The 27,845-nt window shown below is 49.4% G+C and overlaps 1 protein-coding gene across 1 annotated transcript in view; it reads right to left on the bottom strand.

Annotated features, from left to right (window-relative positions):
* Nucleotides 1-2,563: 2,563 nt before the first annotated feature.
* The window catches only part of mogat2 (monoacylglycerol O-acyltransferase 2), a 40,098-nt gene continuing 14,816 nt past the window's right edge, over nucleotides 2,564-27,845 (bottom strand). The window contains exons 2-6 of the mRNA XM_033022117.1: nucleotides 25,952-26,130; nucleotides 8,773-8,977; nucleotides 6,262-6,436; nucleotides 4,537-4,736; nucleotides 2,564-2,742 (exon numbers count right to left, since the gene is read on the bottom strand). Coding sequence (XP_032878008.1) covers nucleotides 2,588-2,742; nucleotides 4,537-4,736; nucleotides 6,262-6,436; nucleotides 8,773-8,977; nucleotides 25,952-26,130 — 914 coding nt within the window. The 3' untranslated portion in view covers nucleotides 2,564-2,587. The remainder of the gene's footprint in view (nucleotides 2,743-4,536; nucleotides 4,737-6,261; nucleotides 6,437-8,772; nucleotides 8,978-25,951; nucleotides 26,131-27,845) is intronic.

The raw sequence follows: 27,845 nt of genomic DNA, 5'->3' as shown, positions 1-27,845 counted from the left end.
GAGAATGGGGTTAGGAGGGAGAGATGGATCAGCCATGATTGAATGGCGGAGTAGACTGGATGGGCCGAATGGCCTAATTCTGCTCCTATCACCTGTGACCTTAACCAGAATTTGTTCCATAGTACTGGGCTTAGACATTAGGACTTTATCAAAGAAAAAAGTGTTCATCGCAAGATACAATGTGCTAGAATAATTCAGTCCATGAGGCAGCATCCCTGGAGAACATGGGTAGGTGACGTAGGAAGGAACTGCAGGTGCTGGTTTACACCAAACGTAGGCACAAAATGCCGGAGTAAGTCAGCAGGACAGGAGGCATCTCTGATTTCGCAGTGGAGCAGACAAAATGTGTAGGAAGGAACTGTAGATGCTGGTTTACCTCGAAGATAGACACAAAATGCTGTAGTAACTCAATATGGAGAGGCGACCTGACCCGCTGAGTTACTCCACCATCTACCCTAGGGATAGGCGACCTTATGTCTCAGGACGTCACGGACATGAAATGTTAGCTACCCACGTTCTACCTGACTCGTGGAGTTACTCCAGCACTTTGTATCTTTTTATTTTGTAAACCAGCGTCTGCAGTTCACCGTGCCTCTGTTCAAAGCCGACGTGGTCGTCCGATACCGAGTAGCCAGTCAGTCCTGACGCTGGGTCTCGACCCGAAACGTTGTCTATCCTTTCACCTCCACAGACGCTGCCCGACCCACTGAGTTCCTCCAGCATCTAGTTCATTCCACACGTGAATCTCCATCTGCAGTGTCTACCCTTTCATGGAGAGAACTGATGGTGCTACCTTCTTCCGTGGAGGGGCAGTTTCTGTGAGGTCCACACTGTTTCTTCTCAGTATGTGTACAGATCAATGAGAAAGTGATCTGGACAACACTTGCCCAGATGATGGTGAATATTAGCGTGAGAATTCCAACTTGTAGAATCCAAAACTGATTTGAATGGTTGAGATGTTTTGTGTGTGTGTGTGTGTGTGTGTGTGTGTGTGTGTGTGTGAGTGAGTGTGAGAGAGAGAGAGAGAGAGAGAGAGAGAGAGAGAGAGGGAGAGAGAGAGAGAGAGAGGGGGAGAGAGTGGGAGAGAGAGAGGGAGGGAGAGAGAGAGAGAGAGAGGGAGAGGGAGAGAGTGAGAGGGAGGAGAGAGAACGGGAGAGAGTGAAGGGAGAGAGGGGAGAGAGAGAATGGGGGAGACCGGGAGGAGAGAGAAGGGGAGAAAGAGAGGTGAGAGAGAGAAAGAGAGAGGGAGAGAGGGAGGAAAGAGAGGTGAGAGAGAAGGAGAGAGGAGGGGAGAGAGGGGAGAGAGGGAGGAAAGAGAGGTGAGAGGGAGGGGAGAGAAGGGGAGAGAGGGGTAGGGAGAGGGGAGAGAGGGGGAGGGAGAAGAGAGAAGGGGAGAGGGGAGAGAGAGAGACGGTGGTGAGAGAGAGAGAGGGAGGTGAGAGAGAGAGAGGGAGGAGAGAAGGGTGGGGAGAGAGGGGGAGAGAGAGGGAGGAGAGAAAAGAGAGGGACAGGGGGGAGGGGGAGGGAGAGAGGGGGAGAGCAAGAGAGAGTGGGAAAAAGTAAGCAGGTGAAGCAGAGAGGATAACAAAGGTAAAGAGTGCAGGAAGGAATTGCAGATGCTGGTTTAAACCAACCCAAATACCGGAGTAACTCAGTGGGACAGGCAGCATCTCTGGGGAGAAGGAATGGGTGACGTTGCGGGTTGTGACCAGTCTGAAGAAGAGTTTCGACCGGAAACGTCACCCATCCGTTTTCTCCAGGGATTCCTGTCTGACCCGCCGAGTTATTCCAGCTTTTTGTGTCTATCTTCAGAGAGATAAATAGTGCACGTTGAGTAAATGAGGTGAGAGAGAGAGTGTAGGAGCAAAGAGGTCCTTCTGCAGTTGTACAGGGCCCTAGTGAGACCACATCTGGAGTATTGTGTGCAGTTTTGGTCCCCTAATTTGAGGAAGGACATTCTTGCTATTGAGGGAGTGCAGCGTAGGTTTACCAGGTTAATTCCCGGGATGGCGGGACTGTCATATGCTGAGAGAATGGAGCAGCTGGGCTTGTACACTCTGGAGTTTAGAAGGATGAGAGGGTATCTTATTGAAACATATAAGATTATTAAGGGTTTGGACACGCTAGAGGCAGGAAACATGTTCCCGATGTTGGGGGAGTCCAGAACCAGGGGCCACAGTTTAAGAATAAGGGGTTAAGCCAATTAGAACGGAGATGAGGAAACACTTTTTCACACAGAGAGTGGTGAGTCTGTGGAATTCTCTGCCTCAGAGGGTGGTGGAGGCCGGTTCTCTGGATACAAGAGAGAGTTAGATAGGGCTCTTAAAGACAGCGGAGTCAGGGGATATGGGGAGAAGGCAGGAACGGGGTACTGATTGGGGATGATCAGCCATGATCACATTGAATGGCGGTGCTGGCTCGAAGGGCCGAATGGCCTACTCCTGTACCTATTGTCTATTGTCTATTGAGAGAGAGAGAGAGAGAGAGAGAGAGAGAGAGAGAGAGAGAGAGAGAGAGAGAGAGAGAGAGAGAGAGAGTGAGTGAGAGATATGGAGAGTAAGAGAGAGGCGATGTATTTGAACAGGGCTCAGGTAAAGATTAGGTGTCTGTCTTCAGGCACCTTGTATTTTGTTTTATGTTCCTCAAAGAGGTTCGAGAGTTCTTCGATGTACTTCTGATGTAATTCGTTGATTTCCACCAGTGTTGGATTCTCACTTCTCTCCACTTCGATCGGTTTGCCAACTGCAAGAAAAAAACATGTAGGTTGTATGGTCATAGAATCTTAAGAGTCACAGAGTGATACAGCGTGGAAACAGGCCCTTCGGCCCAACTTGCCCGTGACATAGAACTATAGAAAATAGGTGCAGGAGTAGGCCATTCGGCCCTTCAAGCCTGCTCCGCCATTCAATATGATCATGGCTGATGACCAACATGCCCCAGCTACACTAGTCCCATCTGCCCGCGTTTGACCCATGTCCCTCCAAACCCGTCCTATCCATGTACCTGTCCCACTGTTGCTTAAACAATGGGATAGTCCCAGCCTCAATTACCTCCTCTGGCAGCTCGTTCCATACACCCACCACCCTCTGTGTGGAAAAATTACCTCTCAGGTTCCTATTAAATCTTTCCCCTCTCACCTTAATCCTATGTCCTCTGGTTTTTGATTCCCCAACTCTGGGTAAATGCAGAAGGGTCTCGACCCGAAACGTCACCTATTCCTTCGCTCCATAGATGCTGCCTCACCCGCTGAGTTTCTCCAGCATTTTTGTCTACTCTGGGTAATAGACTGTTCATTAACCCTATCTTTTCCTCTCATGATTTTATACTCTGGTTCAAGATCACCCCTCATCTTCCAGCGCAGACCTGGTTGGAGTGGATGTGGAGAGGATGTTTCCACTAGTGGGAGAGTCTAGGACCAGAGGGCACAGCCTCAGATTAACAGGATGTTCCTTTATGAAGGAGATGGGGAGGAATTTCTTTAGCCGGAGGGTGGTGGAACTCATTGCCACAGACGGCTGTGGAGGCCAAGTCAGTGGATATTTTTTAGGTGAAGATAGACAGATTCTTAGGTACACAAAAATGCTGGAGAAACTCAGCGGGTGCAGCAGCATATATGGAGCGAAGGAAATAGGCAACATTTCGGGCCGAAACCCTTCTTCAGACTGATGGGAGGGGGGGGGGGGGGAGAAGAAAAAAAAAGGAGGAGTTGGAGCCCGAGGGCTGAGGGATGGGAGGGTGGGAGGAGACAGCTCGAGGGCTGAGGAAGGGGAGGAGACAGCAAGGGCTAACAAAATTGGGAGAATTCAATGTTCATGCCCGCAGGATGCAGACTCCCCAAGCGGAATATGAGGTGCTGTTCCTCCAATGTCCGGTGTTGCTCACTCTGGCCATGGAGGAGACCCAGGACAGAGAGGTCGGATGGGGAATGGGAGGGGGAGTTGAAATGCTGAGCAACCAGGAGATCAGGTTGGTTATTGCGGACTGAGCGGAGGTGTTGGGCGAAGCGATCGCCAAGCCTCCGCTTAGTCTCACCGATGTAGAGCAGCTGACACCTAGAGCAGCGGATGCAATAGATGAGGTTGGAGGAGATGCAGGTGAACCTCTGTCGCACCTGGAACGACTGCTTGGGTCCTTGGATGGAGTCGAGGGGGGAGGTAAAGGGACAAGTGTTGCATCTCTTGCGGTTGCAACGGAAAGTGCTCGGGGAGGGGGTGGTACGGGAGGGAAGGGAAGAATTCCAACTCATTGACAGATTCTTGATTAGTACGGGTGTCAGGGGTTATGGGAGAAGGCAGGAGAATGGGGTTGAGAGAGAGAGAGATAGATCAGCCATGATTGAACGGTGGAGTAGACTTGTTGGGCTGAATGGCCTAATTCTGCTCCTAGAACTTAAGAACGTAGACACTCCATGGAATAAAGTCCCAGCCTGCTCAACTTCTCCCTATAGCTCAGGCCCTCGTGACCTAGTAAACCTTCTCTGCGCCCTATCCAGCTGAAACCTCTTGGAAAACGTCTAGTGGAGTGGGTGCTACTTACCGATGGTGTGAATGGATTTCCGGTACGGGATGAGTCCAAAGCTGTACTGGAAGACTCCTCGGGCGTGGAACAGAGGGAGCGATATTCCCATCAACGCCTGGAGTCGTTCCTGGAGTCTCCTCAGGAACGATCCCTTGGGATTGTTCACCTGATCGAACACCTCATTCTCCCCGAAGGAAAAGACAGGGACGAGGGCGACGCTGGAGGTCAAAACGTCACATATTCAGTTTGGTTTGGTTGAGAGATACAGCGCAGATATAGGCCCTCCGGCCCACCGAGTCCCCACCGACCAGCGATCCCTCCCGCACACAACGTTCTCACCCAGAGAGTGTTGTGAATCTGTGGAACTCTCTGCCACAGAAGGCAGTGGAGGCCGATTCACTGGATGTTTTCAACAGGGAGTTAGATTTAGCTCTTGGGGCTAACGGAATCAAGGGATATGGGGAGAAAGCAGGAACAGGGTACTGATTGGGGATGATCAGCCATGATCACATTGAATGGTGGTGCTGGCTCGAAGGGCTGCATGGCCTACTCCTGCACCTATTTTTCTATGTTTCTATGTTTCTACTGACACTATCCCACAAACACCAGGGACAATGTTACATTTACACCAAGCCAATTAATCCACAAACCTGTGCCTCAGAGGGCGGTGGAGGCAGGTTCTCTGGATGCTTTCAAGAGAGAGCTAGATAGGGCTCTTAAAAATAGCAGAGTCAGGGGATATGGGGATAAGGCAGGAACGGGGTACTGATTGGGGATCATCAGCCATGATCACATTGAATTCCACAGACTCACAACTCTCTGTGTGAAAAAGTGTTTCCTCGTCTCCGTTCTAAATGGCTTACCCCTTATTCTTAAACTGTGGCCCCTGGTTCTGGACTCCCCCAACATCGGGAACATGTTTCCTGCCTCTAGCGTGTCCAAACCCTTAACAATCTTATATGTTTCAATAAGATACCCTCTCATCCTTCTAAACTCCAGAGTGTACAAGCCCAGCTGCTCCATTCTCTCAGCATATGACAGTCCCGCCATCCCGGGAATCAACCTTGTAAACCTACGCTGCACCCCCTCAATAGCAAGAATGTCCTTCCTCAAATTAGGGGACCAAAACTGGACACAATACTCCAGGTGTGGTCTCATTAGGGCCCTGTACAACTGCAGAAGGACCTCTTTGCTCCTATATTCGATTCCTCTTGTAATAAAGGCCAACATGCCATTCCCTTTCTTCACTGCCTGCTGTACCTGCATGCTTACTTTCATAGACTGATGTACAAGGACCCCCAGATCCCGTTGTACTTCCCCTTTTCCCAACTTGATGCCATTTAGATAGTAATCTGCCTTCCTGTTTTTGCCACCAAAATGGATAACCTCACGTTTATCCCCACCACGGATAGGGTTCAGAAGGAGCCTGAAGGAAGGGTCCCCGATTCGAAACGTCACCCATCCTTCTTCTGCAGAGATGATGCCTGACCAGCTGAGTTACTCCAGCACTTAGATCTGTGTCTATCTTCGAAGGATATGGGCAGGTGGGACGAGTGTAGATGGGGCATATTGATCAGTGAGGGCAGGTTGGGCTGAAGATAGACACAAAGAGCTGGGGTAACTCGGCGGGACATGAGAGAAGCAACAGGCGACGTTTCGGGTGGAGACCCTTCTTCAGACCGAAGGGCCTGTTTCCACGCTGTATGACGCCACAAATTCCCCTCGTGATGTTATGCAACTTACCCGAACTGCAGAGCAAGTTTGCAGAAGCCTTTCCTGTTCTTCACCTGCAGTGTAAACGCCCCTGGTCGGGCATCCAACGCCTCAGGAGCCCCTCCAATGGCAATGACCGCCACATTGCCACCCCCTTCCTGCTTCAATAAATATTTTGCACTCTCCTTATCAGAAGACACCAAACCTGGAACACACAAAAACAAGGGGCGGCTTTGTGATCCAAACACCTTTTCACCCAGAGAGTTGTGAATTTGTGGAATTCCCTGCCACAGAGGGCAGTGGAGGCCAAGTCACTGGATGGATTTAAGAGAGAGTTAGATAGAGCTCTAGGGGCTAGTGGAGTCAAGGGATATGGGGAGAAGGCAGGCACGGGTTATTGATAGGGGACGATCAGCCATGATCACAATGAATGGCGGTGCTGACTCGAAGGGCCGAATGGCCTCCTCCTGCATCTATTTTCTATGTTTCTATGCACTATTATGGTCAGGCCCTCTCACCCTTCGACCACCCCGGGCCGCGGTGTTTGAGCCGCGGGACAGTTGTAACATCGCCCGGGGGGTATCGCCTCAGCGCAGAGGGAGAAGAGGAGGGAAGAGACTGGAGACCTAAGACTTTTGCCTCCATCACAGTGAGGAGATGTTGGGTGGACTCACTGTGGTGGATGTTAATATGTGTTTATTGTTGTTTTTTATTGTATTGTATTGTATGTATGACTGCTGCAATTTCATTCAGACTTCGGTCTGAATGACAATAAAGGCTATCTAATCTAATCTAGATGAACTGAGGCCCAGGCCAATTTCAATTTTAGAGGGCCCCAAACCACAAATATCTAGTGTAATGTCTCAAAATGTGAGCCCTCTTTGAAGCAGACAGGCCTGAGACCCATGCCAAATGGCCCTGGTTCACCCCCACCTCTGCCCCTCCCCCCCCCTCCCCCCCTCCCCCCCGAGAGGGCCTGATTATGGTGATTTATTGTTATTTATTCGTTCAAGAAAGAACTGCAGATGCTGGAACAATCGAAGGTAGACAAAAATGCTGGAGAAACTCAGCGGGTGAGGCAGCATCTACGGAGCGAAGGAAATGGGTGACGTTTCGGGACGAGACCCTTCTTCAGACCAATTTATTGATTGAAGGTTATTTATTGATTGATTTAGTGAACGAATGAATAAGTTTATTGGCCAAGTATATTCACATACAAGGAATTTGCCTTGGTGCTCCGCCCGCAAGCGACAACATGACATACAGTGACAGTTAGGAATGACACATAAAACATTAATAATAAAACATTATCGATTAAACATGTGAATTTAATAAAATATAATCCTTAAGTATTATAGATTGGTATTATTGATCATTTATGCTATTAATTACTGTGTATATGTTCTGTTAATCCATCTGACAATGAAGCACTTTCATAGGTTATAGGAGCAGAATGAGGCCATTCGGCCTATCAAGGTTGGCGCAGCGGTAGAGTTGCCGCCTCACAGCGCCAGAGACCCGGGTTCGATCCTGACTGCGGGCGCTGTCTGTACGGAGTTTGTACGTTCTCTCCCCGTGACTCTCGTGGGTTTTCTCCGGGTGCTCCGGTTTCCTCCCACACTCCAGAGATGTGCAGGTTTGTAGGCTAGTTGGCTCGGTGTGTGTGTAAATTGTCGTGTGCAGGATAGTGTTAGTGTGTGTGGATCACTGGTCGGCGCGGACTCGGTTTGCTGAAGGGCCTGTTCTTCCTCTCTATGTCTCTAAACTAAACTGAACTAAACCAACAACTGACAGTGCGGGGTGACTGCAGGCTACCTGAGTGGACAATAGACAATAGACAATAGGTGCAGGAGTAGGCCATTCGGCCCTTCCAGGCAGCACCGCCATTCAATGTGATCATGGCTGATCATCCCCAATCAGTACCCCGTTCCTGCCTTCTCCCCATATCCCCTGACTCTGCTATCTTTAAGAGCCCTATCTAGCTCTCTCTTGAAAGCATCCAGAGAACCTGCCTCCACCACCCTCTGAGGCAGAGAATTCCACAGACTCACCACTCTCTGTGAGAAAAAGTGTTTCCTCATCTCCATTCTAAAAGGCTTACTCCTTATTCTTAAACTGTGTGGCCCCTGGTTCTGGACTCCCCCAACATCGGGAACATGTTTCCTGCCTCTAGTGTGTCCAAGCCCTTAACAATCTTACATGTTTCAATGAGATACCCTCTCATCCTTCTAAACTCCAGAGTGTACAAGCCCAGCTGCTCCATTCTCTCAGCATATGACAGTCCCGCCATCCCGGGAATTAACTTTGTAAACCTACGCTGCACTCCCTCAATAGCAAGAATGTCCTTCCTCAAATTAGGGGACCAAAACTGCACACAATACTCCAGGTGTGGTCTCACTAGGGCTCTGTACAACTGCAGAAGGACCTCTTTGTTCCTATATTCGATTCCTCTTGTTATAAAGGCCAACATGCCATTGGCTTTCTTCACTGCCTGCTGTACCTGCATGCTTACTTTCATAAGCAAGCCTGACATTGACTCACCGGCGCTCATGATGTAGTCTCTGAAGAATGGGATCCTGAACCACAGAGGGAGCATCAGCATGTGGGTCTTCAGCCCAGGGAACTTGGTCTGAAAGCCCGTCATCTCCGTGCAGAAGTTGCTAAAGGCTCCCGTCACCAGCACTCCGTGTGGGTGGAAGCCAAAGATGTAGTTCTTCTTTGGATCCAGGTCTGCTGTCTTGACAAGCTGCAAGAGGGAGATTCAAGAGTCAAGAGTCTACAGTCTACAATCCGCAGTTCAGGTGCTAGAGTGATAGAGTTATGGGCCTGTCCCACTTACGCCACTTTTTCGGCGACGGCGAAAAATTTCAACATGTTGAAAATCCAGCGGCGACCAGAAAGACGCTACGACTCTTTGGGCGACTGAGGAGACGACTCACGACCATACAGGTGACACCCTGGCGACATTCGCGGGGTAAAGTCTATGCTCGTGAGTAGTCGCCCAAAGAGTCGTACCTTGTTCTGGAAGCCGCTGGATTTTCAACATGTTGAAAATTTTCGGCGACCTGTATCGACCTATGACGGGTGCCGGCAGTGTAAGTCGTGTAAGTGGGACAGGCCCTTCATGGTCACAGCCGTAGAATCAAATCATCGAGACTAGAGTCAAAGAGTCAAAGAGTCATTGTCGTAGAGACTAACATCATAGAGTCTAAGTCCACAGTGCCAGGGATCGGCGGTCACGGTGGCGCAGCGGTAGAGTTGCTGCCTTACAGCGAATGCAGCGCTGGAGACCCGGGTTCGATCCCGACTGCGGGTGCTGTCTGTACGGAGTTTGTACGTTCTCCCCGTGATCTGCGTGGGTTTTCTCTGAGATCTTCGGTTTCCTTCCACACTCCAAAGACGTACTGGTTTGTAGGTTAATTGGCTTGATAAATGTTTTTAAAAATTGCCCCTAGTGGGTGTAGGATAGCGTTAATGTGCGGGGATCGCTGGTCGGCACGGGCCTGGTGGGCCGAAGGGCCTGTTTCCGCGCTGTATCTCTAAACTAAACTAAAGTTATATAACATGGAGTTATGTAGCCTAAAGGGCCTGTCACACTTATGCGACCTTTACAGGCGACTGCCGATACACGTCAAGGTCGCCAAAGTTTCCAACATGTTGAAAATTCAGCGGCGACCAGAAAGACACTACGACTCTTTGGAGACTTCTCACGACCATATAGGCTGTATGGTCGTGAGAGGTCACCTATGGCCATGACAGGTCTCCAAAGAGTCATAGAGTCGTATCACATGGGAGTCCTGGTCCCCCAACACAAGCCGTTCCCCTTATTCCACCACTCACCCATAGCCCCAAACTGCGCAGGGTCTGGCTCATTTCGCCTTATGCACCCTCCCTCATTTTTAAACTTTATAAAAAATGCATTTGCACTTACTAGCTAGCAGGACTCAGTGTACTTGGATAGCAACAATGTTGTAGGCAGGGCTAAGCACAGGGAATAAGCGAAAGACAGATGTTTTTTCCCCGTTTTTTAGAGTATTTTGAACATTTTCATAAATAACTCGGGAAATAATGCATCGAATTTTCATAAATAACTCGGGAAATAATGCATCGAATTTTCAGATAAGGCGATTTTTCAATATTCAGATGAGGCGATCAGAATATGTAAACATTTCACCGTTAGCGCGTCGTGTTTTCGAGGGGATGTGAAACGCAGACGAACAAATACACACACATCTAAGATCAGAGGTTTATAAGTAGATAGATAGATAGATAGATAGATAGATAGATAGATAGATAGATAGATAGATAGATAGATAGATAGATAGATAGATAGATAGATAGATAGATAGATAGATAGATAGATAGATAGATAGATAGATAGATAGATAGATAGATAGATAGATAGATAGATATGTTCTGACACTGGACAATGAAATTCTTACTTGCACCATCACAACAGGTCTGTTAACACAATAATCATTGACAACAGACTCATAGAGTCTTAGCGTGTACAAACAGGCTCTTCGGCCCAACTTGCCCACACCGGCCAACATGTCCCATCTACACTAGTCCCACCTGCCTGCGTTTGGCCCATATCCCTCTATCCATGTCCTATCCATGTACCTGTCTAACTGTTTCTTAAATGTTGCGATAGTCCCTGCCTCAACTACCTCCTCCGGCAGCTTGTTCCATACACCCACCACCCTCTGTGTCAATAAATAATAACTGCAACACTAGCGCAAACGGGCCCCGAGTCCTTAAGGGCCTGTCCCACTGTACGAGGTAATTCAAGAGCTCTCCCGAGTTTAAAAAAAAATCAAACTCGTGGAAACACGTAGAATGTACGTAGCGGGTACGTCGGAGCTCGGGGACGTCTCTTAGCAGCTTGTAACGCTAACGGCAGGTACTCGGGAAACGCGGTAAGCTCGAGAAGACTCGTGAAGATTTTTCAACATGTCCACGAGAGCCCCGAGTACACACGAGCGGCCATTACCGTAATTCTCCAAGTTCGAATCAGGGCAAACTCTTGAATCAGCTCGTACAGTGGGACAGCCCCATCAGTGCGACCAAGACAGTCCATATTTCATTGTTTAATTGGTGTTTTATAATGTTCAAGAGCCTGATGGTTGTGAGGCCATTATTGAACCTGGAGGCCATGGGGAAGGAATAACTGTAGGTTAGTTTAGAGATACAGCGTGGAAACAGGCCCTTTGGCCCACACCGACCAACGATCGCCCGTCGACACACTAGTTTAGTTCACAGACACAGCGTGGAAACAGGCCCTTCAGCCCACCGAGCCTGTGCCGACCAACCATCATCCACATATTAACACCTCCCTACTCACACTAGGGACAATTTACATTCATACCAAGCCAATTAACCTACAAACCTGCACGTCTTTGGTGTCTGGGAGGAAACCGAAGATCTTGGAGAAAACCCACTCAGGTCAAGGGGAGAACGTACAAACTCCGTATAGACAGCACCCGTAGTCAGGATCGAACCCAGGTCTCTGCCGCTGAACTATTCATTCGTTTTTCAGGATCTGGGTGCCTTGGGCAAGGCCAAGATTTATTGTCCATCCCGAATTCGCCCCTTGAACAGGTTTGAATTGAATTAAAAGATACAGTTGGAAACAGGCCCTTCGGCCCACTGAGTCGTCGCTGACTATGGATCACCCTTTCACACTAGTTTCACATCCACTCCCATCCGGCAGAAGGTACATTAGCTTGAAAGCATGCACCAACAAACTCAGGAACAGCTTCTTCCCTGCTGTTATCAGACCCATGGATGGACCTCTCAAACACTAACGATATAGTCCCGATCTTTATTCTTTGGAGCGCAGAAGGTTAAGGGGGGACTTGATAGAGGTCTTTAAAATGATGAGAGGGATAGACAGAGTTGACGTGGATAAGCTTTTTCCATTGAGAGTAGGGAAGATTCAAACAAGAGGACATGATTTGAGAATTAAGCGGTAACATAAGGGGGAATTTCTTTACTCAGAGAGTGGTAGCTGTGTGGAATGAGCTTCCAGTGGAAGTGGTGGAGGCAGGTTCGATTTTATAATTTAAAAATAAATAGGATAGGTATATGGACGGGAAAGGAATGGAGGGTTATGGTCTGAGTGCAGGTAGATGGGACTAGGGGAGAAAAAGTGTTCGGCACGGACTAGAAGGGCCGAGATGGCCTGTTTCCGTGCTGTAATTGTTATATGGTTATATGGTTATATCTCCCAATCTACTGCATTTCAGCCATTGCACTTTTTTTAAAAATCTGCACTTTCTCTGTAACTGTGACTCGATAATGTGTATAAGATCAAGCGAGGAAGTTTGGTTTAGTTTATTTAGCCTCTAGATATGGTATGAAAACGGGCCCTTCGGCCCACCGAGTCCATGCCGACCAGTTCACCCGTTCACACTAGTTCTGTGTTATCCCATTTTCCCATCCACTCCATACACACTAGGGGCAATTTACGGAGGGCCAATTAACCTCCAAACCCGCACGCATTTGCAATGTGCGAGGAAACCGGAGCACCCAGAGGAAACCCGTGTGTGGTCACAGGGAGAACGTGCAAACTCCGCACAGACAGCGGCCGAGGTCAGGATCGAACCGGGGTCTTTGGGTGCGGTGAGGCCCTTTGTTGTACCGTCTTTCATTTATTCTTTTCTATGTTTTCTCATCAGAGCGTGTTATATCTAAAATCGATTTTCACCATCCGGATGGAATCCGTGACCAATTCCAATGTTTGACATCAGGAAATGTTTTGACAAGTAAAGCTGTGTCCTTGAACTTCACGTGATGTGTCAAAGACCACAAATTAAACTTTAACAGATCTATTGCATTGCACCAGGAGAGGTTTTGTAACTGGGAATCTTGCTTCTTCCTAGCTCCAGGGGTCCGCGTTTAGTTTAGTTTATTGTCACGTGTACCGAGGTACAGTGAAAAGCTTTTTGTTGCGCGCTGTCCAGTCAGCGGAAAGACAATACATGATTACAATCGAGCCATTCGCAGTGTATGGACACATGATAAGGGAATAACGTTTAGTGCAAGGTAAAGCCAGCAAAGTCCGATCTACATCGGTGAGACCAAGCGCAGGCTTGGCGATCGCTTCGCCCAACACCTCCGCTCAGTTCGCATTAACCAACCTGATCTCCCAGTAGCTCAGCACTTCAACTCCCCCTCCCATTCCCAATCCGACCTTTCTGTCCTGGGCCTCCTCCATGGCCAGAGTGAGGCCCACCGTAAATTGGAGGAGCAGCACCTCATATTTTGCTTGGGTAGTGGTATTAACATTGACTTCTCCAATTTCAGGTAGTCCCTGCTTTCTCCTTCTTTCCCCTCCCCTTCCCAGCTCCCCCACAGCCCACTGCCTCCGCCTCTTCCTCTCTTCTTCCCCACCCCCACATCAGTCTGAAGAAGGGTCTCGACCCGAAACGTCTCCTATTCCTTCACTCCATAGATGCTGCCTCACCCGCTGAGTTCCTCCAGCATTTTTGTCGACCTAAAGATAGTCCGAGGGTCAGCGGTGAGGTAGATAGTAGTTCAGGACTGCACTCTGGCTGTGCTAGGATGGTTCAGTTGCCTGATAACAGCTGGGAAGCTGAGAGGAGTTGAAGAAGATCCGAGTTTAAAGTATGAAATGTTGCTGCAGGAGTAGAGATTTAAGTGTGTGGAGTGACTGTAAGATGTGTTTATAGATCTGCTTATGTGGCTAGCACGCAAAAGAGTCACGTGGATCAGGCGCCATCTTTACCTTCATCATCCTAACCTTGGGCACTGCCTGTGTGGAGTTTGCATGTCCTCCCTGTGAACGGGTGTGTTTCCCCCCGGCTGCTCTGGCTTCCTCCCACACCCCAAAGACGTGCGGATCGGTAGGTTAATTGCCCCCCATTTGGAACATAAAGCTGCCACAGAAGGCAGTGGAGGCCAATTCACTGGATGTTTTCAAGAGAGAGTTAAACCCCTGTCCCACGGTACGAGTTCATTCCAAGAGCTCTCCCGAGTTTGCCCTGATTCCAACGCGGAGATTTACGGTAATGGCCACTCGTCGGTACTCGGGGCTCTCGTGGACATTTTTCAACTTATTGAAAAATCTTCACGAGTCTTCCCGTGCTAACCTGCCGTTAGCGAGTCTTCCCGAGTACCTGCCGTTAGCGTTACGAGCCGCTCAGAGACGTCCCCGAGCTCCGACGTACCCGCTACGTTCATTCTCCGTGCTTACCACGAGTTTGATTTTTTTTAAACTCGGGAGAGCTCTTGGAATGAACTCGCACCGTGGGACAGGGCTATTAGATGTTGCTCTTTGGGCTAACAGAATCAAGGGATATGGGGAGAAAGCAGGAACGGGGTACTAATTGTGGACGATCAGCCATGATCAGATGATTAATGTTTAATGTTTTATGTGTCATTCACAACTGTCACAGTATGTTATGTTGTCACTTGCGGGCGGAGCACCAAGGCAAATTCCTTGTATGTGAATACTTGGCCAATAAACTTATTCATTCATTCATTCATTCATTCATTCATTCATTCATTCATGATCATATTGAATGGCAGTGCTGGCTCGAGGGGCCGAATGGCCTACTCCTGCACCTATTTTCTATGTTTCTTTGTATCTATAGCACAGGGCGGCACGGTGGGCCAGAGGTAGAGTTGCTGCCTCACAGCGCCAGAGACTTAGGTTCGATCCTGACTACGGGTGCTGTCTGTACGGAGTTTGTACGTTCTCCCCGTGACCCACGCGGGTTTTCTCCGAGATCTTCGGTTCCCTCCCACACTCCAAAGACACAGCTGTGTAGGTTAATTGCCTTGGTGTAAATGTATATTGTGTGTGTAGGATAGTGTTAATGTGCGGGAATCGCTGGTCGGTGCGGACTCGGTGGGCCGAAGGGCCTGTTTCCGCGCTGCATATCTAAACTAAACGAAAATTAACTCCATCTACACCTGTTTCAACCTGGTCATTCCCTCTTTGTCCATGGGACATAAGATACAAAAGCTTAAGCACATACTCTGTGATTCACAGACTACTGAATGTCGTCCCGTAAGCTATGATGCAGTCCTGATCTTCCCACCTACCTCGTTGGGTGCCTTGCACTTTCTCTGTACCACTAATCATGGTAGAGTGCCTGCCCTTGAGGTCTGCAGCGCCAGAGACCCGGGTTCGATCCCGACTACGGGTTTGTACTTCCTCCCCGTGAACCTGGGTGGGTTTTCACCGAGATCTTCGGTTTCCTCCCACACTCCAAAGACGTACAGGTTTGTAGATTAATTGGCTTGGTATATGTAAAAATTGTCCCTGGTGGCATTGTCACCTTGTCGTGGTGGAGAAGCTTGTGTGGACCTGAGATCCTGAGAGCGATGCCGTCTGGAGCTATGCTCCTGGTAGGGCCACCCATGTCGGTAAGATCGAGCGGGAGATCTCAGACAAAGAGCCAATCCAACCAAGACCTCAACGGTGGAACAGGCGGAGGACGATGGCTGACCTTAGTGGAGCGTCACAACGGCTGGGAAGGCGGATGAAGGCTGCAGCAGAAAAGGGTCTCCGGTCGTCTTGGACTCCATGCCACTGGATCCTGACCCAGATCTGTCAAGGACCGTGGGGTGGCTGTCTGTGCACCAGTCTCCCCACGTTAAACAGAGTCACGCACAGGCATCCTCCATGAGAGGACAGTCATAACTCGTTTCGAGTGCCCGCCGGTGATGATGAGTGGGATGCTGTAAATGTGCGGGGATCGCTGGTCGGCGCGGACTCGGAAGGGCCGAAGGGCCTCCTTCAGCGATGTACCTCTAAACCAAACTAAACTAAACTAAACTAAAGATAGACACAAACTGCTGGAGTAATGCCCCTGTCCCACTTAGGAAACCTGAACGGAAACCTCTGGAGACTTTGCGCCCCACCCAAGGTTTCCGTGCGGTTCCCGGAGGTTGCAGCTGGTTGCCGGAGGTTGCAGGTAGTGGAAGCAGGTAGGGAGACTGACAAAAAACCTCCGGGAACCGCACGGAAACCACACGGAAACCTTGGGTGGGGCGCAAAGTCTCCAGAGGTTTCCGTTCAGGTTTCCTAAGTGGGACAGGGGCATAACTCAGCGGGTCAGGCAGCATCTCTGGAGAAAAGGAATGGGTGCCCTGCTGAGTTACTCCAGCATTTTGTGTCTATCTTTGGTTAAAACCAGCATCTGCAGTTCCTTCCTACTACTGAACTAAACTGAAACCCCCCCCCAGAAAGACCCCCAATGCCCGCCAAGATACTTAACCATGTTAAGGACAACGTATTGGGTTAATAAGGCGAAGAACATTCTAATGCTGAAAGGAAAAAAAAAATGTTGATGTTTCTCCGAATGAAACTAGGGCAAATTACTGAGCCGAAATGCATGAAGACTGTAGCAAATGTGCGGGAAAAAAGCAGCACAATCTTCCCATTCATGATTCCGCATGTGGGAACATTCATGAGAAAGATTTCTCCCTCAATATCACCAAGATGAAGGAGCTAGCTATCTGATTCAGGAAACATACTGGAGTTCCGTCCCCAATCAGTATCAATTGTACCGAAGCAAAAATGGTTGGGAGCTTCAAGTCCTTGGGGTTAATATTACCAACAATCGCTTCTCGTCACGATGTTTGTAGTTTAGTTTAGAGATACAGCGTGGAAACAGGCCCTTCAGTCCAGCGATCCGATACGACCAGCGATCTCCCCCCCTGTACACCAGCACTATCCAACACACACACACACACACTAGGGACAATTTACAATTACACCGAAGTTAATTAACCTACAAACCTGCACGTCTTCAGAGTGTGGGAGGAAACCGGAGCACCCGGAGAAAAGCCACGCGGGTCACGGGGAGAACGTGCACACTCCGTACGGACAGCGCCCGTAGTCGGGATGCAACCCGGGTCTCTGGCGCTGTGAGGCAGCAACTCTACCGCTGTGCCACCGTGACACCCTACCTGTGGCGAGGTACAGTGAAAAGCTGTGTTGAGAATGTCACCCATTCAGATCAGATAATACTACACATTAATGCCATCAAGTCAAACTCGAGTCCAATAGGTGGAGCAAAGGGGAAGATACAGAGTGCAGAATATAGTTCTCAGCATTGTAGCGCATCAGTTCCACAGACAAAGTCCAATGTCCGCAATGGGGTAGAGGTGAATCGGACAGTACCCTAGCTTATGGAGGGGCCGTTCAGAAGCCTGATCACACCTGGAGTATTGTGTGCAGTTTTGGTCCCCTAATTTGAGGAAGGACATTCTTGCTATTGAGGGAGTGCAGCGTAGGTTTACAAGGTTAATTCCCGGGATGGCAGAACTGTCATTTGCTGAGAGAATGGAGCGGCCTGGGCTTGTACACTCTGGAGTTTAGAAGGATGAGAGGGGGATCTTAGTGAAACATATAAGATTATTAAGGGTTTGGACACGCTAGAGGAAGGAAACATGTTCCCGATGTTGGGGGAGTCCAGAACCAGGGGACACAGTTTAAGAATAAGGGGTAAGCCATTTTGAACGGAGACGAGGAAAGACAGAGAGTTGTGAGTCTGTGGAATTCTCTGCCTCAGATGGCGGTGGAGGCCGGTTCTCTGGATACTTTCAAGAGAGAGCTAGATAGGGCTCTTAAAGATAGCGGAGTCAAGGGATATGGGGAGAAGGCAGGAACGGGGTACTGATTGGGGATGATCAGCCGTGATCACATTGAATGGCGATGCTGGCTCGAAGGGCCGAATGGCCTACTCCTGCACCTATTGTCTATTGTCTATAACAGAGGGGAATAAGCTGTTCCTGAGTCTGGAACTCTGCGTGTTTTCAAGCTTGAAGCAGGCACTGAAGAAGGGTCCCGACTCTGTCCAATCCCCTCCGCAGATGCTGCCCGACCCACTAGGTTCTTCCATCACTTTGTAAATAGACAAGGCATAGAAGGATACGGACCTAATGCAATCATATAGAATTTGTGTAGATGAGCGGAAAGGGGCATCATGCATGTGATGGGCCGAAGGGCCCGTTTCTGTGCTGCGATTCTATGACTCGAAGACCATCTCAATATAGTCAATCATTGTAGACGATAGACACAAAAAGCTCAGCGGGACAGGCAGCATCTCCGGAGAGAAGGAATTGGTGACGTTTCGGGTCGAGACCCTTCGTCAGACTCAGGGGAGAGGGAGACCTAGAGATACGGAAGAGTAAGGTGTGAAAACGACAGATCAAAGCAGACAATGTTAAGGAAATGTAGAACGGTTCATTCATGTAGAACGGACAGTGAAACTAGTCAGAGAACTAGGGTGGGGGAGGGACGGAGAGAGGGGGAAAGCAAGGGTTACTTGGAGTTAGAGAAATCAATAGTCATACCGTAAGCTGCCCAAGCGAAATATGAGGTTCAGGTCAGAAAGGTCAGTGTGGGAGGGGGAGGGGGAGTTAAGGGGTTTAGCAACCAGGAGATCGCGTAGGCCTAGGCGGACTGAGTGGAGCTGTTCCGTAAAACAATTGTTGTTGTCAAACATCACCCTTGTCCAAAACACAGGTGTTCTCGGTGTCAGCTGCTCTACATCGGTGAGACCAAGCGTAGACTTGGCGATCGCTTCGCCCAACACCTCCGCTCGGTTCGCACTAACCAACCTGATCTCCCGGTGGCCCAGCACTTCAACTCCCCCTCCCATTCCCAATCCGACCTTTCTGTCCTGGGCCTCCTCCATGGCCAGAGTGAGTCCCACCGCAAATTGGAGGAGCAGCACCTCATATTCCGCTTGGGCAGTTTACACCCCAGCGGTATGAACGTCGACTTCTCCAATTTCAGGCAGTCCCTGCTTTCTCCCTCCTTCCCCTCCCCTTCCCAGCTCTCCCACAGCCCACTGTCTCCGCCTCTTCCTTTCTTCTTTCCGACCCCCCAAACCCCCACATCAGTCTGAAGAAGGGTCTCGACCCGAAACGTCACCTATTCCTTCGCTCCATAGATGCATAGATAAGGGGGAAGTCTTTTAGGACCGAGACGAGAAAAACATTTTTCACACAGAGAGTGGTGAATCTGTGGAATTCTCTGCCACAGAAAATAGTTGAGGCCAGTTCATTGGCTATATTTAAGAGGGAGTTAGATGTGGCCCTTGTGGCTAAAGGGATCAGGGGGTATGGAGAGAAGGCAGGTACAGGATACTGAGTTGGATGATCAACCATGATCACATTGAATGGCGGTGCAGGCTCGAAGGGCCGAATGGCCTACTCCTGCGCCTATTGTCTATGTTTCTATGTTTCTATGCTGCCTCACCCGCTGAGTTTCTCCAGCATTTTTGTCTACCTTGTCCAAAATGAATGTCAAGTTGAGAAAACATCCCACACTCCAAAGACGTACAGCTTTGTAAGTCAATTGGGCTTGGTGTAAATGTTAAAAAATTGTCCCTGGTGTGTGTAGGATAGTGTTAATGTGCGGGGATCGCTGGTCGGCGCGGGCTCAGTGGGCCGAAGGGTCTCTTTCCGTGCTGTATCTCTAAATGAACCTAAACTGAAGAGGAATTGGAGCTGCATAACTTTATGCCCAAGACTAATAAAATTAACCAAATATAATGCGCTTACGTCATATAATGGCTTGTAGTGAATAGCAGCTTTGATCAGCTCTGATTGCCCTATTGGCCTTTAACGTACACTAGCAAAGTTGGAGCATTGGCTTCAGTTTTTTGTCACCCTTCAATAGGAAGGATGCTTAGTTTAGTTTAGTTTCCTTCAGAGATACAGCGCGGAAATTGTCCCTTCGGCTCACCGGGTCCGGACCGACCAGCGACCCCCGCACACTAACACTATCCTACACACGCACTAGGGATAACTTTACAGTTTACACCAAGCCGATTAACCTACAAACCCGCACGTCTATGGAGTGTGGGAGGAAACCGAAGATCTCGGAGAAAAGCCACGCGGGTCACGGGGAGAACGCACAAACTCCGTCCGGGCAAGCACCCGTTGTCAGAATCAAACTGGAGGGGGGTGGGGTCTCTGGCGCTGTGAGGCGGCAACTCTAGCGCTGCGCCACCGTGCCACCCTCATGTTGGGAATACTGTTAAGCTGGAAAGAGTACAGAGAAAGAGATAGACAAGGATGTTTCCAGGACTGGAGGGCCTGAGCTATAGAAACATAGAAACATAGACAATAGGTGCAGGAGTAGGCCATTCGGTCCTTCGAGCCTGCACCGCCATTCAATATGATCATGGCTGATCATCCAACTCAGTATCCTGTACCTGCCTTCTCTCCATACCCCCTGATCCCTTTAGCCACAAGGGCCACATCTAACTCCCTCTTAAATATAGCCAATGAACTGGCCTCAACTACCTTCTGTGGCAGGGAGTTCCACAGATTCACCACTCTCTGTGTGAAAAATGTTTTTCTCATCTCGGTCCTAAAGGATTTCCCCTTTATCCTTAAACTGTGACCCCTTGTCCTGGACTTCCCCAACATCGGGAACAATCTTCCCGCATCTAGCCTGTCCAACCCCTTAAGAATTTTGTAAGTTTCTATAAGATCCCCCCTCAATCTACTAAATTCTCGCGAGTACAAGCCGAGTCTATCCAGTCTTTCTTCATATGAAAGTCCTGACATCCCAGGAATCAGTCTGGTGAACCTTCTCTGCACTCCCTCTATGGCAAGAATGTCCTTCCTCAGATTAGGAGACCAAAACTGTACGCAATACTCCAGGTGTGGTCTCACCAATACCCTGTACAACTGCAGTAGAAATAGGGAGAGGTTGGGTGGGCTCGGACTGTACTCCTGACTACCTGAGAGTCCGGGGACAGGGAAACGAGACAGAGATGTGTAAATGTACAAAGGACAATTGAATGAAAATTATGCAAAAGGACAAATCAAAGCCAGCAACAATGATCAAAGGAAGTTGGAGCCCACAATAGTCCATTGTTGTCTGGGACCCTCCCTCGGTCTATCTTCGATGCGCCGAAGGGTTGTTTCCGCGCTGTATATATCTAAAGTTTAGTTTAGTTTAGTCTGGAGACACAGCGCAGAAACAGGCCCTTCGGCCCACTGGGTCCATGCCGACCAGCGATCCCCGCACACTACCTCCCACCCTCCAAAGACGTGCAGGTTTGTAGGTTAATTGGCTTGTTATAAATGTAAAAATTGTCCCTAGTGTGTGTGTAGGATAGTGTTAATGTGCGGGGGATGGCTGGTGGGCACGGACCCGGTGGGCCGAAGGGCCTGTTTCCACACTGCGTCTCAGAACTAAACTAACCTTACACTATCCTACACACACACACACACACACGGGACAATTTACAATGATACCAGGCCAATGAACATACAAACCTGCACGTCTTTGGAGTGTGGGAGGAAACCGGAGCACCCGGAGAAAACCCACACAGGTCAGTCATGATTGAATGGCGGAGTAAGTTTTTAGATTAATTCAGAGATACAGTGCAGAAATAGTGGAGGCCAAGTCACTGGATGGATTTAAGAGAGAGTTAGATAGAGCTCTAGGGGCTAGTGGAGTCAAGGGATATGGGGAGAAGGCAGGCACGGGTTATTGATAGGGGACGATCAGCCATGATCACAATGAATGGCGGTGCTGGCTCGAAGGGCCGAATGGCCTCCTCCTGCACCTATTGTCTATGTTTCTATGTTCCTATGGAAACAGGCCCTTCAGCCCACAGAGTCCGCACTAACCAGCGATCCCCGCACACGAACACTGTCCTACACACACACTAGGGATGATTTACAATGACACCAATTAATCTGCAAACATCTTTGGAGTACCGAAGAGTACAGTAGGAGGAAAACCGAAGATCTCGGAGAAAATCTACCCATGTCACAGGGAGAACGTACAGACAGCACCCGTGGTCAGGGTCGAACCCGGGGCTCTGGCGCTGTGAGGCAGCAACTCTACCGCTGCACCACCGTGCCCGCCTAAAGTCTAAAGACTTGTTTGTTCGCTGCATGAGTCTTTGGCTCTCTAACACAGTCAAGCACCCTCTAACAATCAGTGTATCGGTATTTTCTGCAATTTGTCCTTGTGTTGGGTAATGCGATGAAGTGGTGTCACCAGCGCACACACACAGGTCACGTCGCTGGGCTTCTACTGGCTGGCTACCTCTGGCCTGAGTGTGCTTTTCTCTTGTTTAGTTTGTTCACTACGAGTTGGCCAACCTTGTTTTCAATCCTTGACCCTTGTTAGTGACCCTCAGAGATCGAGCACATGCTTCCCCCAACATAAGTACAGTACATTGTGTAGAAACATTCAGAGCTCAGGATAAGCTGCAGCCCGCATTGGCCCACACGATCATCCCAGTCGCCAAACGCGTTAACTCGTTAACCCTCCCATTCCCACACTGACCTCTCTGTCCAGGGCCTCCTCCGCTGTCAGAGTGAGGCCCAGCGCAAATTTGAGGAGGGCCAGATTGGATCGGCAGGGTGGCGCAGCAATAGAGTTGCTGCCTCACAGCGCCAGAGAAATCACAATCACAATAATACTTTATTAGCCAAGTATGTTTTTGCAACAAACGAGGAATATCATTTGCCAAGTCAGTCAGACAAATAAAAAGCAGCGGAACAGACAAAACACATTTTAACATAAACATCCACCACAGTGACTCCTCCACATTCCTCACTGTGATGGAAGGTGAAAAAAAGTTCAATCTCTTCCCTTTATTGTTCTACCGCGATCGGGGGCCTCGAGCCCTTTGTTGACGGGATGATCTTGACTCCTGTAGCCACCGGTGTTTGGGTCCTCCGCGTCGGGGCGATCAGCTCCCGCATCGGGGGGTGTCAGCTCCCACACTCGGGGCGATCGGACCTCGCGTCGGAGCTGGTTGAGCCTCTGCATCATTGGAGCTCCCGACTTGCCTCTCCCGAGACTGGGAGCACTTGATGGTAAGTCTGCAGGTGGAGCGATCCCAGGCAAGGGATTGTTTCTGATATTAAGTCCGCACCCCGCGGTGGGGCCCAAGGTAAGTCTAAGGAGGCCTCCATCAATGGTAGGCCGCAGAACGACCAGAGTATGCGATCCGGAAAGAAACTGGAAAAAAAGTTTCCCCCCCCCCCCCCCCCCCCCCCCCACCTCCTCCCTCCCCCCCCCCCCCCCCCCCACAAAAAACAAACCGGAGAACATTTACACAAACTAATAAAACGCACTAAAAATTTAAAAAAGACGAAAAACAAACAGACTGTTGGCGGGGCTGCCAATCGTCCGCCGCCCCCTGGTGGTCATCCGTGATCCTGACTACGGGTGCTGTCTGTATGGAGTTTGTACATCTGCACTCTAGTTCCATGCTCTACTCTACGTGACAGCCTGGGTTTTCCCCGGGTGCTCCAGTTTCCTTCCGCACTTCAAAGACTTCCAGGTTCGTAGGATAATCGGCTTCTGTAAAGTTGTGAAATGTCGCTAGTGTGTGGATGATGCTAGTGTACGGGGTGATCGCTTCTCGGAGCGGACTCGGTGGGCCGAAGGGTCTGATTCCGCACTTTATGTCTCTAAGATAAACTAAACTAAAGCACCTCATATTTCGCTTGGGCAGCCTATAATCCGGCAGTATGAATATTGATTTCTCTAATTTCAAGTAATCCTTGATTTCCCTCTCTCTCCGCCCCTCCCCCACCCTGGTTGCCCTGCCAGTTCCACTGTGCGCATCTATATATCCCTTCCTTATCACCTCTTCCCCAGCCAACAATGGACCATTGTGGGCTCCAACACTGCCGGTTCTGATTTCTTCTGCACCTTTTCATACCTCTCGTTTCCCTTTCTGCTGACTCTCAGTCTGTAGAAGGGTCTCGACCTAAAATGCCAGCGATTCCTTTTCTCCTGAGAAGCTGCCTGACCCGCTGAGTTACTCCAGCCTTTTGTGCCTCTAGGGCCCTAGCGAGACCACACCTGGAGTATTGTGTGCAGTTTTGGTCCCCTAATTTGAGGAAGGACATTCTTGCTATTGAGGGAGTGCAGCGTAGGTTCACCAGGTTAATTCCCGGGATGGCGGGACTGTCATATGCTGAGAGAATGGAGCGGCTGGGCTTGTACACTCTGGAGTTTAGAAGGATGAGAGGGTATCGTATTGAAAGATATAAGATTATTAAGGGTTTGGACATGCTAGAGGCAGGAAACATGTTCCCGATGTTAGGGGAGTCCAGAACCAGGGGTCACAGTTTAAGAATAAGGGGTAAGCCATTGAGAACAGAGATGAGGAAACAATTTTTCTCACAGAGAGTTGTGAGTCTGTGGAATTCTCTGCCTCAGAGGGCGGTGGAGGCCAGTTCTCTGGATACTTTCAAGAGAGAGCTAGATAGCGGATAGCTTAAAGATAGCGGAGTCAGGGGATATGGGGAGAAGGCAGGAACGGGGTACTGATTGTGGATGATCAGCCATGATCACATTGAATGGCGGTGCTGGCTCGAAGGGCCGAATGGCCTACTCCTGCACCTATTGTCTATTGTCTCTCTGCAGACAGTAAACCACCTGTTTCACAAACCCATGAAGTGCACTTGGGAAACTTAAGTTTAGTTTAGTTTATTGTCACGTGTACTGAGGTACAGTGAAAATATCTGTTGTTGCGCGCTAACCAGTCAGCAGCAAGACTATACATGATTACAATCGAGCCGTCCTCAGTGTGCAGACACAGGATAAAGGGAACACAGGATGAAGATAGTCCCCAATTACGTATATGGTGGAGGAGTGTGTAGGAAGGAACTGCAGATGCTGGTTTACACCGAAGATAGACACAAAATGCTGGAGTAATTCTGCGGGTCAGGCAGCATCTCTGGATGGAAGAAATAGGTGACGTTTCGGGTCGAGTCCCTTCTTCAGACCCAAAACGTGCCCCATCTACGCAATCCCAACATGACCTTTGGCCCACTGAGTCCAGGCTGACCAGCGAGCCTAAACTTGTCCCGTTTAAGAAAGAACTGCAGATGCTGGAAAAATCGAAGATAGACACAAAATGCTGGAGTAACTCTGCGGGTGAGGCAGCATCTATGGAGCGAAGGAATGGGTGACGTTTCGTGTCGAGACCCTTCTTCAGACTGATGTGAGGGTGGGGAGGGCGGGAAGACGAAAGGAAGAGGCGGAGACAGGGGGCTGTGGGAGAGCTGGGAAGGGGAGGGGAAGGAGGGAGCAAGCAGGGACTACCTGAAACTGTCCCAAGTGCATGTAGGATAGCGTTAGTGTGCAGATGAAGAAGGGTCTCGATAGGAAACGTCACCTATTCTTTTTCTCCAGGGATGCTGCCCGACTCGTTTAGTTACTGCGCCATTTTGTGTCTACACGAGATGACGGAGGAATATGGACCAAATGCAGGCCGATGGGACTCGCGTAGACGGGGCATGTTGGTCGGCATGGGCAAGATGGGCCGAAGGACCTGTTTCTCTATTGTATGACTATGACTCTAAGGGTTGGATTAGTATTCCTTGTTCCCTCCACCCCCTCACCCCAAACATTCTAGATAGATATTTAGCTTAGCTTAATTTAGAGATACTGCTGGGAAACAGGCCATTCGGCCCATCGGGTTCGCACCGACAACACTAATGCTATCCTGCACACACTAGGGTCAATTTTACAATTTTGCCAAAGCCAATTAACCTACAAACCTGTACGTTTTTAGAGTGTGGGAGGAAACCGGAGCACCCGGAGAAAACCCACGCAGGTCATGGAGGGAACGTACAAACTCCGTACAGACAGCACCCGTAGTGGGGATCGAACCTTGGTCTCTGACGCTGCAAGCGCTCAGAGGCAGCAACTCCACCGCGAACGCCCACTGATACTCACGTGAATGGGAAAGTAGTCCCGAAAGTAGGTCCACAATCTCAAGCTGCGGACGTAGCGGCTGCTGCGGCCTCCCCGGGAGGGCGTGCGTCGGTCCCAGAACCACCATGTGGCATAGAGCACTGATACGAACCAGAGGCGAGTGAAGAGGAGGGTGACAAATAGTGCGGCACAACATTGTGCTGTAAGAGGGGGAGAGAGAAGCCCATGGTCAATGCTGGAACTAGTGGAGAACGTAGAGTGTAGTGTAGAGTGTAGAACTAGAGTGTAGAGTGTAGAGTGTGGAGTGTAGACCAAAGATCCTATAGCGAGCAAGATAGATCACTCGACGAAAAAGACGTAGTACGGTCATGGGCAGATTCACGGGTAATTTTCGGCCCCATTTCCGTAACCGGCTTCCGTCTCCGCACCAAAGATCCCGCCAGAGCGGAGCAACGATAACTAGTGCGGAGACGGAAGCCGGTTACGGAAACATCCTCGTAAAAATAAAAGTTATTTGGGAAAAATCTTCTCCTCATTTACAGAATTTTAATTTATTAACACAAACTGTTCCCCCGCAACGTTGATTACACTGCGAGTCTGGTCGGGTCCGGTTACTGAAATGGATGAAAAAAAGGCCCACGTTCCGCTCCGTTGCGTACTACATGTCAGCCCATTGCATTTGGCAGGAGTGGTCTATCTTGCTCCGCTATAGGTTCTTTGGTGTAGAGTGTAGACTGTAGAGTGTAGAGCGTAGAGCGTGGATTGTAGAGTGTAGAGTAGAGCATAGAGCTAGAGTGCAGAACTAGAGCATACAGCATACAACATAATGTGTAGAGCAAGCAGCATAGAGAGTAGAGCATTATAGCGAATAGCATAGAGCGTACAGCAGAGACCATAGAGCACATAGTGCAGAGCATAGGGGAATCGAGGACAAGATGACATAGGTTTAAGGTGAAGTAGAAATAATTTTGTTTTGATTAGAGATACAGCGTGGTGCTCACCGAGTCCGCACCGACCAGCGACCCCCACACACTAACACTATCCTACACACACTAGGGACAATTTACTTACACCAAGCCAATTAACCTACAAACCCGCACGTCTTTGGAGTGTGGGAGGAAACCGAAGATCTCGAAGAAAACCCACGAGGGTCACGGGGAGAACGTACAAACTCCGTACAGACAGCACCCGTAGTCGGGATCGAACCCGGGTCTCCGGCGCTGCGAGCGCTGTAAGGCAGCAACTCTATTGCTAATAGGAATCTGAGGGGTAACTTTTTTCTCACAAAGGGTGGTGGGTGTACGGAGCGAGTTGCCGCAGGCAGTTTCGTGTTTCCTTGCTGCATAAGTTAAAAAAGTTCAGTTTAGTTTAGTCTATTGTCACATGTGCCAAAGACGAAACATGATTACATTCGAGCCATTTACAGTGTATAGATACACGAGAAGGGAATAACATTTAGTGCAAGGTAAAGCCAGCAAATTCCGATCAAAGATAGTCCGAGAGTCACCAATGAGATAGATAGTAGTGCAGGATAGTAGTTCAAACATATAAGATTATTAAGGGTTTAGACACGCTAGAGGCAGGAAACATGTTCCCGATGTTGGGGGAGTCCAGAACCAGGGGCCACAGTTTCAGAATAAGGAGTAAGCCATTTAGAACGGAGATGAGGAAACACTTTTTTCTCACAGAGAGTTGTGAGTCTGTGGAATTCAAGAGAGAGCTAGATAGGGCTCTTAAAAATAGCGGAGTCAGGGGATATGGGGAGAAGGCAGGAACAGGGTACCGATTGTGGATGATCACATTGAATGGCGGTGCTGGCTCGAAGGGCCGAATGTCCTACTCCTGCACCTATTGTCTATTGTCTATTGACTGCTCTCTGGTTGCCAAACCAAGCCGTCTGAGTCTATGTGTCTGT

The sequence above is a fragment of the Amblyraja radiata genome, chromosome 6 (genome assembly GCF_010909765.2).
Source record: "Amblyraja radiata isolate CabotCenter1 chromosome 6, sAmbRad1.1.pri, whole genome shotgun sequence".
Taxonomy (NCBI): Eukaryota; Metazoa; Chordata; class Chondrichthyes; order Rajiformes; family Rajidae; genus Amblyraja; species Amblyraja radiata.
Note: the sequence above shows the minus strand (reverse complement) of the source record. Positions and strands in the feature narration are given on the sequence as shown.